The 17,410-nt window shown below is 46.1% G+C and overlaps 1 protein-coding gene across 4 annotated transcripts in view; it reads left to right on the top strand.

Moving 5' to 3' along the window:
- The window catches only part of Tdp1 (tyrosyl-DNA phosphodiesterase 1), a 68,266-nt gene extending 53,508 nt beyond the window's left edge, over positions 1-14,758 (top strand). For 3 of the 4 annotated variants that reach the window (XM_070028572.1, XM_070028571.1, XM_070028573.1), the window contains 2 exons: positions 4,143-4,251; positions 13,265-14,758. In XM_070028572.1, coding sequence (XP_069884673.1) covers positions 4,143-4,251; positions 13,265-13,338 — 183 coding nt within the window. In that variant the 3' untranslated portion in view covers positions 13,339-14,758. The remainder of the gene's footprint in view (positions 1-4,142; positions 4,252-13,264) is intronic. The other variant, XM_070028574.1, reaches the window with a different exon arrangement.
- Positions 14,759-17,410: the final 2,652 nt, after the last annotated feature.

The raw sequence follows: 17,410 nt of genomic DNA, 5'->3' as shown, positions 1-17,410 counted from the left end.
AGAACTAATAACCATGTGTAAGAGCCACAGCAGAGAACCTCCAGAGAGAGGTCCTCTCCACACACCACCTCCACCCTCCTGCCTGCCTTCCCCCAGGCCCATTGGTTGGCCTCCCATCATTTCCCAGGAGGCCACATCTGGGCAGCAGTGTTTCTCACCGAATTTCTTAATAACCTGTTACATTATCCCACCAAGCAGCTAAGGACCATCCTCCCACTGCTCCACATCTGGTTGCCACATCCTACCCCTGCTTCCCTGTGTAGAATTTCATGATCTCTCTCTCTGGACTCGCTGGCCCATCCTTCCCCTTTTCCTCATCACAGGGCCTTGTTTCTGCCCACGTGTCCTGCTCTGTAGTCCACTGCCCCTCTCTCTCCAGTGGTTTCCTTAGCCCACAAGCTAACATTCACATTCCTTTGGTGACATTAGGGTCACTAAGAGCTGGAACAGCATGCCTCCTGCTTTCTCTTCCACCCTGCCTGTCTCCCACACTGCTGGACATTTTGATGAGTGTAGGCCATGGTCCACCAGCCCCTTGGAAATCGTGTGGTCTTAGGCTACTGTTCTTGGCCTTAGCTAGAGACTGAGGAACTTGGAAAGAGACAGAACATGAGAGCACACATTGGAGACAACCCAAGATTCAAAGGAAGGAACCCTGCAGGACAACTGGAAGATGCAAAGCCCTCAGGTCTGTCGGAGCCAGAATGACAGAGGAAACTGTTCAAGAGGGATCTGTGGTCAGAATGGATCAGTGTTCCGCAGAGGCTGCAGCTGATGGTGGCAGCACCTAAACCATGAGATCCAACCAGGTTAAATGTATAGGCAGAGGCTGATCCTCCATGCTTTCTGTCGCATCGGGTGTGTGTGTGTGTGTGTAGTGTATGTGTGTGTGTGTGTGTGTGTGTGTGTGTGTGTGTGTGTGCGTGTGTGTGTGTGTGTGGTGTGTGTAGTGTGTGTGTGTGTGTGTGTGTGTGTGTTTGTTCCTGTGTACCTGGCATCAGGGTGTGTCTGTGTGTCTGTGTACCTGTCCTGGGGCTTGAATTCAGGGCCTGGGTGCTGTCCCTGAGCTTTTGTGTTCAGAGCTAGCACTCTACCACTTGAGTCACAGCTCCACTTCTGGCTTTGGGGTGGTTCATTGGAGATGACTCTCTCAGGTTTGTCTGCCTAGGCTGGCTTCAAACCTTGATCCTCAGATCTTAGCCTCCTGAGAAGCTAGGATTACAGGCTTGAGCCACCAGCACCTGGCTCAGATCATAATCTGCATGTCACTTCCATGCTGTTGTTCACCGTGTCTTCCTCTTGGATGGTGCTCATATGCACTGCCCAGTGTGAGCCTGGTTGGCATGCCCTCCTCCATGAACTTTTCCTAAATCCTAGTTGAAAACCTGCAATGGAGGTTTTGTCCTTCCTGACAGTCATGCCTGTCTGTAACTTCCTTTCCATGGCTCCTTCAGTCAAGTGTGTTCCTTCTGGGGAGCTTGGCTGTTGTCACTATTTTAGCTCAGGAACCATACTTCCTCACTTAGGGCTGTACCAGTGAGATGGCTTCTCAGACATGTGCCTCTAACAAGTCATCTACGTCCGTGACGGATCAGAGCATGCCTTTCGTGCGTTTTCAGTGGTGGAGCTGAGAGATAATGAATGCTTTGGCTCCCAAGCTGAGCAGGGGAAAGCCAGCAATTTCTCCTGGGTGATACGTGTCCACCCTCTCACCTGGTGTTTTATAAATGTATTGTCTCCAGTGTCTTTTAAGTAGCAGTGCTAGGAGGGTGCCTTCCTCTGTTTAGTGAAATGCCAAACCATACCACTGTGATATATAAATAATGATAATTAGGAGACAGCCTCAAATGATTTGACATTCAGATTGAAGGGAAAAGTGGTACTTTTTTTAATACCCTAGAATTTAGATCAGAAATTATATTCAGGGGATAAAAAAGCGTATTGGATCCTTTCAGATATCAGTGGTTCAAGCCTTCTCGTGTCACACGTCAGGGTGTCAGGTCTGGACTATCAAGAATCTTCTGTGACTGAGATGCAGTTGACAATAGCAATGAAGCTAGGAGCTAAAGAAGAATAGATGACTGCTCCATAGAAATAGGCATCGTGGGTATCAATACCCCTTCCCAGCCTCTAACCACTTCTGTACCAGGAATTGCAGAGTTCTGACTCACCCCAGCTTGTCCCATCTTCATGTTGCCTCTGACATTTACAGTTTCTTTCATGGCCCTGGTTCCTGGTGGTGAATGTGAGACTATTTGTTTGTTTAGTGGAAAGAGCATAGAAACAAGAACTGGGAAGACACAGTTCTGTCACTGGCTTTGCTGCTTTCTATGCTGTGTGGCCCTGGGCCTCTATCAAACCTCCAGGTTTGTTTCTTCTATAAAGCAGGAGCTACATCACAGATCACCCCCTGAATGTGCTCACAGTTATGCTAGTTTGCTTCCTGGAATCCTTACATATAGCAGTCATTGTTCTGAATAAACAAATGCATCTTCCCATGAGCCCTGTGCATTAGACTCTGTGGTTATCTTCATTTAATAGATGAGGAAAAGAAAGCCCAGAGAGGTTAAGTAACTTGGCTCACTAGCAAGTAAATGATGTACAAAAGCAAGAGATAAGAGTTTCCTCGTGTCAATCCAGCATGCGTTGGGGTAGGATGTGAAGAATCCAGACTGCTTAGGAGGAAGGGAAGGCTAGGCAGCCCCCACGGAGTGTGGGAGGTGTAGGGAAGAGGTCCTGTTTCCTATCAAAGGCCCCAGAATTCTCAGTCTCCAAGTCCAGTTCTCTGCCTGACCCTCACATGCCTCTGTTTATTTCTTTCAGTCAGTCACTTTCAAATCCATGTCTTTTAATTTGCATCAGCACCACTACCATCCAGCATCACCTCACTTTGTAACTAATCTTGTATAATTCTAAGACTTAGACTTACATTCTGTCACACTTGGTTCCCTGTCTCTAGATATTACAGTCTGCCTTGCTAGAGAGGCGGGTCTTCCAAAGCCTTCTGCAGCTCCTCACTGGGTGCTGACTCAAGGTCAGAGTTTGTTAGGTTTAGCAAATTGGCCACTGCGAGGGGTTAGTGAGGCAGAAATTACAGGGTTGCAAGAAATAGGTGTGATCACCATCGGTTCTGGGGGCTCTTTTATTCAGCTTCAGAAATGATAAGAATGAAAGCATGAATGAATAAAGGCATGGATGCTACTATCAGCTGTTTACCAAGCTTAGTAATTTCTAGTATGTCAGAGCAATGGCTAGAAGTCAGATTGTCTGAAGTCAGGGGACAGTAAGTTCCTGTGTGTGCTCCTGCATGGTGCCTATGATCAACCTCCCCTCTCCGAGTTACATAATTCTGGGGGCTTAAGAACTCCTGTTCTTTTTGTGGCTCCCAGCATTGTAGGGTGTGAAGGTATTATGGTCCTCTGGGCGGATCTGTGTTTGGGTGGATGTACAGACATGATGGGAGACAATGGGACAGACCAAGAAGCAGTGCAACAGGATGACCCAGAAGGGCCCAGAAAGATGCCCAAGTTGGGGCTTGGGAGAGGAGACAGCTCTGACAGGGTTAGCGCCTGCACTGCACATGCCTGATGAGAGACGGAGGGAAGTGTGCACACATTAGCCGAGATGGAGACTTCCCTCCCTAAGATTAAAACCTTGTTCTGGAGTTCTTGGAATAAACCTTCCATTTTGGTCGGTCTGAAAGAATTTTCATTTTTAGAGTCCTACCACATTATATTGGAACACTTTTATTATACATGAAAGCAACTTTTACTTCTTACTCCAGAGCAAGCAGTCGGTTACTATAGCAATATCCAAAGTATTTGGAGGTATTTTTATTCGGTGAGTCCTACAGACTCGCTGCCAACTGTACACAGCTTTCAGTAGAACTGGCTTATCATATCCAACATTGTTTCTCTGTTGCCTTTGTTAAACTCTTGCAAACTTTTCTATAAACCTCTCACACTTTTAGGAAAGAAAGCGATTTTGAGGGTTTTGCCTGTGGAACATTGAAAATAGCTCTGAAGTCATTCGACTTTGTAGAGGTCATAAAGACATGATTGCTCCTTGGGATCTTCTGGGGATTGTTTGTTTGGTGTCAGGAAATGGTGTTCAATCATAGGCCCCTCTCTGTGTGTCTTCAGGGCCTGGACAGCTTCAAAGTAAAGGAGAAATTCTTCTCTGGAAGCCGGGAGCCAACGGCTCCCTTTCCTGTACCATATGACCTGCCCCCGGAACTGTATGGGAGTAAAGGTGAGATGGGGAGAGGGGACGAGGGAGGTTGTGCCCCAGTGCAACAAATAGCTGGGAGACCCCACTCTTCTTATGGAGCCCACTGGAGGCTCAGGTTTCTAGTGGCCTCTTTGCCACTGTATCTGGGATCACAGAAACCCCTTGGCAATTTTAGACTTGTTGAGAATCCCAAGGAGCTTATATTTGCAAGAATTCTTGATGTTTACTCTGATAGAGGGTTCTTTTTACTTTGTGCTAGTACTGGAGCTTGAATGCTGAACCTTGAACGCTTGTCTGCTCAAGGCTCCATGCTCTACCACTTAAGCCACAGCTCCACTTCCAGTTTTTTGCTGGTTAATTGGCAGAGTCTCTTGGCTTGGTCTGCCTGGGCAGGCTCCAAATCACTACCCTCAGATCTTAGCCTTCCGAGTAACTAGAATTACAAGCTTGAGCTCCTGGCACCCAAATACATTAGAAATTAAAACTAAGAAACATTTAGATGTTTATTGACTTTTTTAAATCCATTATAACATTCTAGGAACCATTCCCAAAATTAAAAACTGGAAAAAGCCAGGGATGTGGCATTATTTAGTGCTTCCCCATGCCTCTTGACCACACCGTCATAGCAACCCGCTGGCCTGCCACAGCTGCTCCCACTCAGCCCCGATGACGTCACATCACATCACCTGACCTCTGCTCCCTGAACAGACATGCACATGAAAACAACAGCATGATGCGTCCTCTCATCTTGAAATAGTTTTTTTTTTTTGACTCACAGACGGCCCCTCCAAGGGACGTTGGATTGTGACTTTGCTAGGGGCAGTGACCAAGTATGTTTCTAGATAAAATAGTCCAGTGGAATATCATGGCAGGTGTCCTCAGAGCCAGGCTTTGTGGCTTTGACATGGGTCCAAGAAGTAGAGCTGTACCTGAAATAGAGCACCCGCCCTGAGCAAAAGAAACTACGTAATAATGCAAAACCCAGGAGAACTGGCACACAGAGAGAGAAAAAGAGAGAGAGAGAGACTCTGAACCTACAGATATTATAATAGCTACAGTATAATATGCATACATGCTAAATCTGAACAGAAGATGTTCTTTTCTTTCTTCCTTTTTATTTTTGTGCCAGTACTAGGGCTTGACCTTGAGGACTAAGTGCTGTTCCTGAGCTCTTTTGTTCAAGAAAAGCACTCTACCACTTGAGCCACAGCTCCATTTTCACCTTTTGTGGTTAATAAGAGTTTCATGGACTTTCCTGCCCAGGGTAGTTTCAAACTGTAACTCTCAGATCTCAGCCTCCTGAGTAGCTAGGATTACAGGCATGAGCCATAGGCACCCAGCTAGGATGTTTTGATTGAGGTTTCACATCAATTTCTTATCAGGGCTGGCCCTGTCTGGAAAGCCCTTTCTTCATTAGACACTGCTGGCTGGGCCCTGGCAACTTCCTTGTCCTTACTCACACTTTTAGGCTCTCTTGGTGAACCAAACTTCCTCTTCTGGTGGCCCCATTTCTTTCTAGATCGTGTTGCTATGTAGGACCAAAGCTTATCCTGTCTCCACTGCCCATGTGCCGTCCACTGCCTGCAGGTGACTTTGCTCTTTCTGATGGCTAACAAGGTACCTCTCCTCCAGTGCAGCCAGTTGTGTATGCCCATACATAGCCCTTTCTACTAGCAAAGCTACGTTGTGTTCGATAGAATTTATGAGCACCCTCCTGCCACTACAACATTGAGAAAGGAGAAGCCCACTTTAAAACTAGACCTTGTTCACGTGCCAGCTCCACAGAGTTCCAAGTTGGGCCTTGGGCAGCTCATTGCTTTCTCCAGCCCTTCCTGTCCCCATTCACAAAATAAGGAAGTATGCGTGCCTTCTTTACAGGGTCATTGGAAAGACCAAAGGCTTGGCAGTGTCTAGCTGAGAGTTAGCCTTAGTTGCTTTTATGATCATTGTTCTTTTATGATGTCTGATGCAATTCCTGACACATAATAGACAGTGAATTCGTTTGAATGCCTTCTCTTTTCCATTGGTGACCAGTGATTTTCATCCTAGCCCTCAGGAGGCTGAGGCAGCCCAGGCAACCAAGTGGGAGCTTGTCTAGTCTAAAACTTCCTGTTCCCTCCTCTTTCTGTTCCGCTTTTTGTCTACTCTCCCTTTCTCTGTTCTTTAGGTTCCTTCTTTTCCTATTAACCCAGGTTCTTCTGAGTAGCCATAGCAGAGGTGAGGCCTGCTGTGATGGCCTGGGCAATCCTGTGGTGTGGGACCCTGGTCTTTACACCCCCTGCCAAGATGGAAGACATTGAAGGCCCTTTAAAGTACCCCGAGGTCCCTTCCCCTCCAGTAGATAAAGCACTGTCAAGAACTCAAAATCTACCACTGGACCTTAGACCACGGAAAGATAAATCTTTAATTTGACCCGCAAGCAGAGTGCCATTAACTGATTGTGGTGGTGGTGTTCTTTCTTTGAAAGATACATACAAGAAGAATGGGAGCATCTTAATTTTTATCAGTTCTCTTTTCTATCTTGCTCCAGTACATAATTCAAAATGTAGGTGACGCCTGTGACTCAGTTATCACCATTTAAAACAGAACCAATCTCCAGGGAGCTGTGTAGACCATAGCAAGGCGATTACCAAATTAGAGGAAAGTGAGTGGGGAGGAACACTTGAAAGCACTTCATCATAAAAGCGATTTCCAAACCAGGACAGCACTTAAAAGATCTTATTCAGTATTTCCTTAACCTGAAGACTACACAAAAAGCTTAGTCAAGAAATCCACTGCTATGAAAAGTTAGAGCCAGATATACCTGGAAAGTGCAAGGTAAATTAAATAGGTTTAATTAGATAGCCGACAAAGAGAATATCACATGATATTTGGGCAGGAAGGTAAGTTTATTTTACTCCGAACTGCCTGCCCCCTCACCCCCCCATCCCCCACCCCCTTCCAACCCCCCCCCCACCTGGTGGAGACCACATGGTCACAGGGACTACATACCCCAGTGCTGGATTTATCTAGGCCAGGGACAGGAAGAGGTGTGGCCACACTAGATCCTGAAGTGACCTCGGGGCCTGGGTCCCTCCTATGGTCAGATGGGAGGCGTGACCAGGGGTGGGCTAGAATGTGACCTAGCAGGAAGGGGAGGTGACTGTTTCCAGTTGTGCCAGTTACCTAGGTAACACAGATACTGAGCAGAAACTTAGCCATGGGGTAGGGAGGTATCTGCACCAGGCCTGCTTGGCCCAGGTCAGAAAATGGTCAGTTAAAATGAAGCAAAAACTAAGACTCTCCTACTGGGCTCCCCTGCTGTATGCACTGGTTGCTGTTTATGGGTTCTCTCCACAGACACATACTGAGCACCTACTGTAAGCAGCCATGGCGGCCTTGAATATAACAGTGAACCAGACGGGCACAGGTCTTTGCCCACATCAAGTTTAGGTTACTCTTTTGAAAAGTTGTGCCAAGCCATATCCAAGTTAGCAGCCCTTCCCTGTGCTAAGGATGGACCTGGACCAGTCACAGGCTAGATGGGCCTCTGCCACCGACCCTCTGGCTCCTGGAAAGCAGGCTCTCCAGCGTTCACACTTCCTAGGTGGCTAGTATTACAGGTATAAGCCACCAGCACACACTTATTTCAAATGTTTTCCCAGTGTAAGTGGCTGACCTAGACATGTTGGTGTCTATCTGTAATCCCATCTACTCAAGAGGATTGAGGTTTCAGGCCAGCTCAGGCAAAACATTAGCAGGACCTCATCGTAACAACAACAAAGAGCCAGCGTGGTTGGGCACACTTGTCATCCCAGCTGTGACTGAAGTATAATTACATAGGAGGATCACAATCCAGGCCAAATAAAACCAAAACACTGGAGATCCTATCTAGAAACTCACTTAAGCAAAAAGTTTGTGGTACGGTTCAAATGGTAGAGGTAGAACAACTGCCTAGTAAGTGTGAGGCCCTAAGCTCAAACTCCAGTACCACCAAAAATAGATTAAAAACATTTTTAAAACTTTCTTAATTTTTTTTGTCAGGGCCTGAACGCTGTCCCTGAGCTCTTCAGCTCAAGGCTAGCACTCTACCACTTGAGCCATAGCACCACTTCTGTTTTTTGGTGGTTAATTGGAGACAAGAGTCTCTCGGACTTTCCTGCCTGGTCTGGCTTTGAACCATGATCCTCAGACTTAGCCTCCTGAGTAGCTAGGATTACAGGCATGAGCCACCGGTGCCTAGCTAAATTTTTTTTTTAATTTAAAACTTTAAAAAAAATTTTAAGTGGTAGAACCAGGCTGATAAAACTTAAGGTTAGTAGAAAGACTCCTTCAAACCTTCTTGGCACATGAGGTAGGCCTGATACACATAGAGATACCTATAAAGGAGTGCATCAAACCTAAACTGCTTTAAGCATCTGACCATTCTCCAGTTATCTGACTGACTTACAATGGTCCCTCACACTCAGAACAGCCAAGTGAACTTCAGTCTAGATGGACAGAACTGCATAGCGTGGTCCAGATTATAGTTTTCTAAGAGAGACAAGGTTGATTCAGTTATCCTTCCATATAAAATGAGGAAGAAGTTGAAGTTACTTAAAATTGCTACATTTTATTTTTTAAGGATTTGATTTGGAAAGATCCAGAATGAGGGTTTTTTTTTTAAATGAGGCAACCTAAAACATTTTTTTTTTAGATTGATTTTGGTCCTTTCCCTTTCTGTTTTGGTTCTACATATATATAACAGGCTGGAGTAAGCTCTTGGCTCAGCTTTTAGGACTTTATAATCAGGAATCTTAAGGAAATAATTTATTCAATTCCCTGAAAATAAGTAAGTGCTCATTTTGAGCTTGCTGCATTCTGGTCCACATTAATAGTGTAGTTCTTTATAGAGAAGGGTTCAAATGACCCTGATATTGAAATTATAAATAATTGTGTACTTTTGCTAAGTTGATAAACCAGAGTAGCATGTTTTAGAACTTTCCTTTGTATTTCAAGTTGGAGTGTTACACATTCCTTGTTTTTAAAGTAGGTTTAAGCACAATGGAACTTTTTCTTTTCTGGTACTGGGGTTTGAACTCAAGGCCTCACACTTGTTTAGGCAGGTACTCTACCACTTGAGCCATGCCATCAACCCTATTTGGAACTCAGATAGGGGTCTCTTTATTTGTGGACTATTTTTGTTTGGGGGCTTTTGTTTGTTTGCCAGGCAAGCCTGGACCACAATCCTAATATTTACATTTCCCACAAGCTGGATGGCAGGGGTCACCACCACACCCAGCTTTTTTTCTTGACATTGAGATTCTCAATGAGAATCTCACCATCTTTTTCTCTCCATCTCCCCCTCCCTTGTGGTAAGGGCTGCAGTTGTACACCACTGCATGGAGCACACCTCCCAGGCTAATGAGCTTATCTCTTTAGGATGGCCCACCCCCATCCCAGACTGCTCTTGTCAAATGTAAGGAAAGTATTAAAAGTGATTGCTCAAGCCGAGTGCTGGTGGCTCACGCCTGTAATGCTAGCTACTCAGGAGGTTGAGATCTGAGGGTCGCAGTTCAAAGCCAGCCCAGGCAGGAAAGTCTGTGAGACTCTGATCTCCAATTAATCACCAGAAACCCAGAAGTGGTGCTGTGGCTCAAGTGGTAGAACACTAGCCTTGAGCTGAAGAGCTGAGGGACAGCACTCAGGCCCAGGGTTCAAGCTCCACAACAGACCAAAAAAAAAAAAAAAAGTGATTACTCAGGTGACAGACAGTAGCTTCTGGTTGCTAAATAGAACAAGAGTTTGTACTTTAGACCAACCTGATTGTTTAAAACAAACAACAACAACAAAACCCTGTTAAGGCCTACAGGGTACATAGGCTGCTAACAGCTCACGCTCTGTGAGTCGAGAGGAGGCAGTAATTATAATTTCAGCTAATACCCATAAAGTGTTTTCTATGTAGTGGAGCTGAGAGCTTGTGACACGAATTAATTTCTTGTGTCCTCCCAATCCGAAAATATACTGTAGTACAACCCCTGATTTCTAGATGCAGAAACTAAAATGCTCAGGTTAACTTGATCCAGGGTCCCACAGGCAGGCTCTGGCCTCCACATCCCTTCTGCCATGATCCTTTTCTCCCTCCCCTTGGAGGGCTAAGTCCTAGAGTTAGGAGAGGTATAAGATATTCTTATTCAACCACAGGAAGATGGTACAGAAATCAGAACCCTGCAGGCTGCCAGCCTGAGCCCTGCCATGACTAAGAGGCCTTGCTCCTCAGCCACATCTTGCTTCTCATTCCTCTTCCTACTCTCTCCTCTCCATGAAAGCTGTACTCTGCACTACTACCATGCAGATGTGGCCATGTTCTCTCCTGCTAATTCCTGCCATCTAGTCTAGGGCACGGGGCGGGGGGAGGGGGGGAGAAGACACAGTGTTTTATTCCCTCTAGCCTCTGATCCTGAACTCTGGTTGCACCAAGATCACCTTTGGAATGTCATCCAAACACATACTGCCAGCCCCCAGCCCAGACCTGCAGAGGAGACATCGTTTCTGGACATGGGTCCTAGGAAAAACCACATCACAACCAGCCGTGTGCTGTCCCCCTGGTCTGTCTTCCTGGGCTATAAGCACCTCTCCCCTCTCTATCTTTGCACCTAGCAAAGTCCTGGCATTAGCCAGCACTGAACAAATACTTCAGATGTGTAACTAGATTGCAAGGTGAGCTTTTCTCTCAAGGGACCATTTAGGTGGATTGCTTACACTAGCTTTCCCTCAAGCCAGTGGTCACAGTAGAACTACAGCCACCTCTTCTCCAGGCAGCCATTTCCTAGCTTTCCCTGCGGGGGAAGGGGTGGACTTTGTGCCTTATTTTGTGGGAAAGGAGTGAGTGCCATGGTGATCTTGAAGTTTTAAGCAGGCTGGTAAACATCTGGATCACAGATCTACATTCCTGATAAACAGACCTAATAGCTCTCATACCCCAGGAATCAGGGTGTCCACTGAGATTTACAGTGGAGGAGAAAAAAAGTGGCCTAGCAAACACAGGGGGAAGTGAAATCCAAGTTCTTTTTTTTTTTTTTTTTTTTGGTCTGGTTGTGGGGCCTGAACTCTGGGGCTAGGTGCTGTCCTTCAGCTCTTCCACTCAAGGCTAGCACTCTACCGCTTGAGCCACAGCGCCACTTCCGGCTTTTTCTGCTTATGTGGTGCTGAGGAATTGAACCCAGGGCCTCATGCATGCAAGGCAAGCACTTTACCACTGAGCCACCTTCCCAGCCCGTAAAATCCAACTTCTTTGGCCTGGCCACTGCTCTGCCCCCCCCTCTCCCCCATCCTGTTATGAACCAAGCCCTCAGCAAGTTTGCTAAGTTAATGGAAAGGAGTTGGGTTTCTTGCTCTCAAGTCTTCCCAAGGCCAGTGACTAGTAACAGATTTCTGATAAGTTGTTGCCATCTTTGCAGCTCCCCACCCCACATCCTGAGGCCTGCTGCTATGCACAGATTGCTCTGATCTCATTTTCCACACAAGCCGAGGCAGAGGCTCCCCAAGGGGACAGAAACTGACACCATTGTTTGTCCTCTAAGCTCCATTGTCCTAGTGGATAGATTGATTTGATTTTATTTTGTCATGGGTCTTGAACTCTAGGCCTGGGCACTGTCCCTCAGCTCTTCAGCTCAAGGCTAGTGCTCTACCACTGGAGCCACAGCGCCACTTTGGGTTTTCTGGTTAATTGGAGATAAGAGTCTCACAGACTTTCCTGCCCAGGCTGGCTTTGAACCTTGATCCTCAGAACTCGACCTCCTGAGTAGCTAGGATTACAGGCGTGAGCCACCAGTGCCCAGTAGGGTTTTCTCTTACTGGCTGAGTCTTGCGGCAATGATGTTGAGAGTGTTTTTGTTTTAACTTCTGAAGCATCCATTAAACAGAGGGAAGACAAGCTCCCATTTAGGGAGCTCCCACAATGAGCCAAGGGTATTCACATATTCTCATTTATGCCACATGTCTCACAGAGGAACCTCGGGCCAGAACCTAAATGCTTCCCTGAGGTGCTCAGAGGGATGGAGGTGGGATTTGAACACGAGTCCTTTAACAGCACAAAGCATTCCATGAGTGTAACTTCATTACATATGAGCTGCTGAGAGCAGAGACATGGACCTTGACTATGAAGCTGTCACTGCTGCTTGTTCATTCGTTCATTCGTCCTCCCTCCGTTTCTTCCTTCCATCCTTCCTTCTTCCTTTTTTCTTTCCCTTTCTTTTTTTCTTTCCCTGCCTTTCTTCCTTTCTTTTTTCTTTTTCTTTCTTTTCCTTTTTTTCTTTCTTTCCCTTCCTTCCTTCCCTCTTCTTTTTTTCTTTCTTTCTTTCTTTTTCTTGCTTTTCTCTTTCCTGCTTGCTTGCTTGCTTTGTTTTGGTGCCCAGCCTGAGGTTTGAACTCAGAGCCTGGGTGTTGTCCCTGCCTCTGGAACTACTTCCATCTTTTTTTAATGTGATGATGATGATGATGATGTAATTGTGCAAAAGGATTACAGTTCCATAAGTCACCCCCATGAAACATGTTTCCACTTCCTGGCATTCATTCTGATAATCAGCTTTTTCCTGGTTAATTGGCGATAAGAATCTCACAGATTTTGCTGCCTCAGCTGGCTTCTAACCAAGGATCCTCAGTTCTCAGTCTCTGCGTAGGAAGGATTACAGGCATGAGCTACCAGCACCCAGCTTGTTGCTATCCGAAGCTTCCTAAAAGAAGCAAGGAATAGCCGTCCTCTGTTGGGTGTAGGCACAGTGTCTTGCACGCTACATGGATCGCTCTCATTTATTCCTCATGACAGCTCCTTGGCAAGGCACAGACTGGTAGAGGGATTTGCCAGTGTGGCAGTGCCAAGACTCACCTAGGTTTCTACTGGTCTGCTGCCTCATGCTCATATAACCCTGTCTCCTAGCATGAGCTCTTATGAAAGTTGTCTGCAGGTGTTTGATTCAGAGAACATGCTGCCTGGCTACGTAGAGATTGGAGCACACAGAGTGAAGGCTGCATGATTCTGTTCAAATCAAGATTATGCCGTGTACTCTTTCCCCAGATCGGCCATGGATCTGGAATATTCCTTACGTCAAAGCACCAGACACACACGGGAACATGTGGGTACCCTCCTGATGTCCAGCGCTGTGAGGTCAGGCGAGGCTGAGCCCTCGCCCCGGGCATGGAAGAACGTCCAGAACACTGCACATTGTTCTCACTGGATCTTCACCTCCCCTAAAAGTCCTATTTGCACCCACAAAACTGTTTGCAAAGGTCACTCGGGAACAGAGATGTCAGTTGTGCTTTTAATGGTTCATTCTCAACATTCTCACTGAAAATAAGTGTTATTTTCTTAATTTCTTTTTCTCTGCTTTGGAGAATAAGCTATTAAACTGCATCGAGTTAAGAAATGTGTGCGGATGTGACATGAAACCATCCTCAGGGTGGTGAAGATGCCATAATAGCTGTTCTGGACTGGAGCTCGACCTTGACCTTGACCTTGTGCTTGGTGCCTCCACTGGTCTCTATGCAGCCATTGACGGAACGTTTCAGAGAAAGAATGTGATCCTTGGTTCCTTCCACCTCGCAGCCTCCTGCGTGTGTCTCCTAGGGGTTTCGGGACGTTTCTGTGGATGTTCATATCCCTGGATGAGCTGCTTCCATCTCCTGAAGCTCACCTAGCTTTCAGCCTCAGCTTCTCAAAGTTCTCATCCCTATCAGGCACCCTGCCCTGCTTCCTGTTTATGGATGGTCCCGTCCGACCCCACCCCTGTCATTTTCCCAGCCCTTCCCCACACTGATAGATACCTCCCTCCAGCCCCAGAAATTTCCAGAAAAGACAGATCAGAGTCATACAAGAAGCACATAAGCATTTTACTTGAAAGAAATCCTAAAAGGTGACTTGATTTTGTAAGAAACTTAAGGCTTAGGCTTCCTGGCCCCCAGTGAATGTACCAGGACTAAGAAATCATAGAGGAAGCTAGAGCATTCTGCTCTGGCTATAGCAGCCCTCAGGCTGAGCGGCTGTCCACTGCCCAGCCAGGTGACCACAGGGATTGTAGCAAAGAAACAGAATCCATGGAGGAGGGCACTGTGTGGCCTGAGCTGTCAGTGTCTCTGCACCTCTGCCTTGTGGCTGCTGGACAGGGTAGTGGTACACACTAGCAAGGGTAATGCGAGCCACTTACACATCCAGTGTGCATGCATGCTGGGCACACATACGAGCTGCCACTGGTGCTGCTGGAGCTCACTCACCAGGGGTCCTCCTGATCTTGCTGCTCCTTTACACAGATCAATCTCCCCTGCCACACTCCTGTACCCAGCAAAACCGTGCAGGTCCGCCCGGGCAGAGGCTCTGGAAACAAGGCTGGGTGAAGAACACATGAAGGCTGTTTCAGGGGCTGAGACCCAGGAATGAGACCAGGGCTGGAGCAAACGTCTCCTGAAGCAGGACAGCCCTTCTGTCCTGAGCCCCCATCTCCTCCCTCTCAGGCCTCATACAAACACTATGCAGTGCCTTTTTCATGCCTTCTGATAAATAAAACACACAAAAGCTTCAACCTCTTGCTTCTTTGTAGACTGTCAACAAAGACTGATCTGCGTGTGTATTTCTACATGTGGACAAAAGGAATTCCTGTCCTTTTTTCCATTAAATGGGGGGATGCTGTGTTCTTTGGCAGTGCCCCCTGCCATCCTGTTATGGAGGTGGATGTGGGAACCTCAAGTCTAAACGAGTTTTTTTCACACCAGATAATGAGTTGCCACCAGACCTGCTGAATGATTGACAGCTGCAGAGACCGGAGGAATGCTGAAGCGGGAAGACTTCATGTCTCCCCATTCCTCACGGAGCCCCACAGGGAGGAAAATGGCCTGACACCTGGGGTGAGGGAGGAAGATCAACTTCTAACTTACTTATTGAACATATTCCTGAGGAATCTGTATGTTAGTTTTGTTGATATAAGTCAACCTTGAAGTTCACTGGATTGGGAGGCTGAATATCTCCACATTTTCTTGAGTTCTACCTATAGTTCAGTTCCAGTGCTAAAGTGTTTTATACTTAATCTTCACATTTACCTTCTCTTGCTTGCTTGCTTCCTTCCTTTTTTCCTTCCTTCCTTGTCTCCTTTTTTGTGCTAGTCCTGGGGCTTCAACTCAGGGACTGGGCCCTGTCCCTAAGCTATTTTGCTCAAGTGGCACTCTACCACTTGAGCCACAGCTCTACTATGGCTTTCCCTGCCCTCACTGGCTTTGAACCTTGATCCTCAGATCTCAGCCTCCTGAGTAGCCACCAGCTCCTGGCTTACCCAGTACTCGTTTTATTTTATTTATTTTTTTTTGTTGGTCATGGGGGCTGAACTCTGGGCCTGACGCTGTCCCTCAGCTCAAGGTAGTGCCCTACCACTTGAGCCACAGCACCACTTCCAGCTCTTTTCTGCTTATGTGGTGCTGAGGAATCGAACCCAGGACCTCATGCATGCGAGGCAAGCACTCTACCACTGAACCAACTTCCCAGCCTGCAGTGCTACTCTTAACACAGTAACCATTATTAGCCCCATTTTACAGATGAAAAAACTAAGGATCGGGGACTGAGACAAAAGAATATCCCATATGAAGAGACACCTGTTCAGAAGCACTCTCTCCTGCACCAGGCCACACCACACAGACCCCGCTCCCTTTTCCGGGGAACTTTGGTATAAGTTAGATGTTTTTCCTTTTATAGAAATTATTAATGTTATGTGACTACCAGTTTATGCATCAAACTTGGTATGTTTAAAATAAGAACCTTGAAGGGCTGTAAATGTGGCTCAAGTTGGTAGAGTACCTACTTTACCAAGCATGAGGTCCTAAGTTCAAACCCCAGGACTGAAAAAAAAAATTGGATTTGACTGATGTCTTTTTTTCCCATGTGAAATTAAAAGTTGATTTTTCTCAGGAAACTCATATTGAAACTTGACCAGTTGTAGGACTGTTTGAATGACCTAGATGTAACAAATCTTGAGGCCTTTTTGTTCTGGTTATGAAAGAATTGCAACTGTAACCCCTTCTTTAAGTTCACGAAAGAGAACTTTGCATTTTAAGAGTGCCTCAAAATGAAGTAGGCGTTCTTTATTTACATTCCTAAAATGCAGCAATTATATTGATGGATTAATGATATTAATCGTACATGACAAAGTGCAGCAAAAGTCAGCACAGGAACACAATGGTTGGCAGGAATAAAACTAGCTTGATTCTAAGTGTAGGGGTAAATCTAAAATTCGATCAATTATGTGCTAACTACATGTTGTGCATAGGTCAGATCCTAGGATGATAAAACCTTTAGAAATTCTCCAGGTTTTAATAGGCTGGTTATTTCAAGCAACTATTCATGGCATAAGAACTACAAACTGCCATTTCTTACTATATTCCCATCAACACGTAAGTCATGTTTTAGGAAACCAGTGCTTGTAATAAGAAGACTACAGGACATTACCTGCCAAGACCTGTTCTGTTGGTTATGTTCAGCCAATCAGGATACTGTGATCCATCCCCATTCACAAGTTGACGGGGGTGGGGAGGAAACCTAGTCAGATTTATTTGTCCAAAAATCACCCTGCTGGCAAGGGCAGAGGTGGGATTTGAACCTAGGGAGTGTAGATCCAGGGCTATGTTCCACATCTGGGCAGCAAACAGATATTCCTGACTCCAGCCAAGAAGCAGATTTGGTGGACTGAAATCTGTGTTCCTCCATTATCATGGTGAATCCTGGTCAGCATGACAACTAAGGAACGGTATGTAAAAAATCACCAAACATCACATTTGTCTGCAAGACTGAATTGCTGAATTATTCAGATCAAACCTCACTGCCACACTCCTTTTGAGCTAAATGTAGAGGAGAGCAAAGAATTGCATGATAGAATGTTTTGTTAAATTCCCAGACTGACCCACCAGGACTTAAGTCCAGGGCAGAGAGAAACAAGGCTAAGTGTTGGGAAGATGCTAGAGATGAGGAAGACTGGGGCACTGTAAAAGCAGACACTTCATAAAATGAGGGGTGAGCAGATGGATCCAAAGCTTTACAAATCTCAGTACAATCAATTCCATCTCAAAGCAGAGTCTTAATTAGTTTCTGCATGTTGACCTTTAGTTCTATGAGAAGCTCCAGTGAATGAGCTTGACCCACATGGGTGGTTCATGTAGCCAAATGTCTCCATTCACTGTGTCTTGTTCC

This window comes from Dipodomys merriami, unplaced genomic scaffold (assembly GCF_024711535.1).
Source record: "Dipodomys merriami isolate MVZ:Mamm:240054 unplaced genomic scaffold, mDipMer1.0.p SCAF_198, whole genome shotgun sequence".
Lineage (NCBI taxonomy): Eukaryota > Metazoa > Chordata > Mammalia > Rodentia > Heteromyidae > Dipodomys > Dipodomys merriami.
This window is presented reverse-complemented; position numbering and strand designations above follow the sequence as displayed.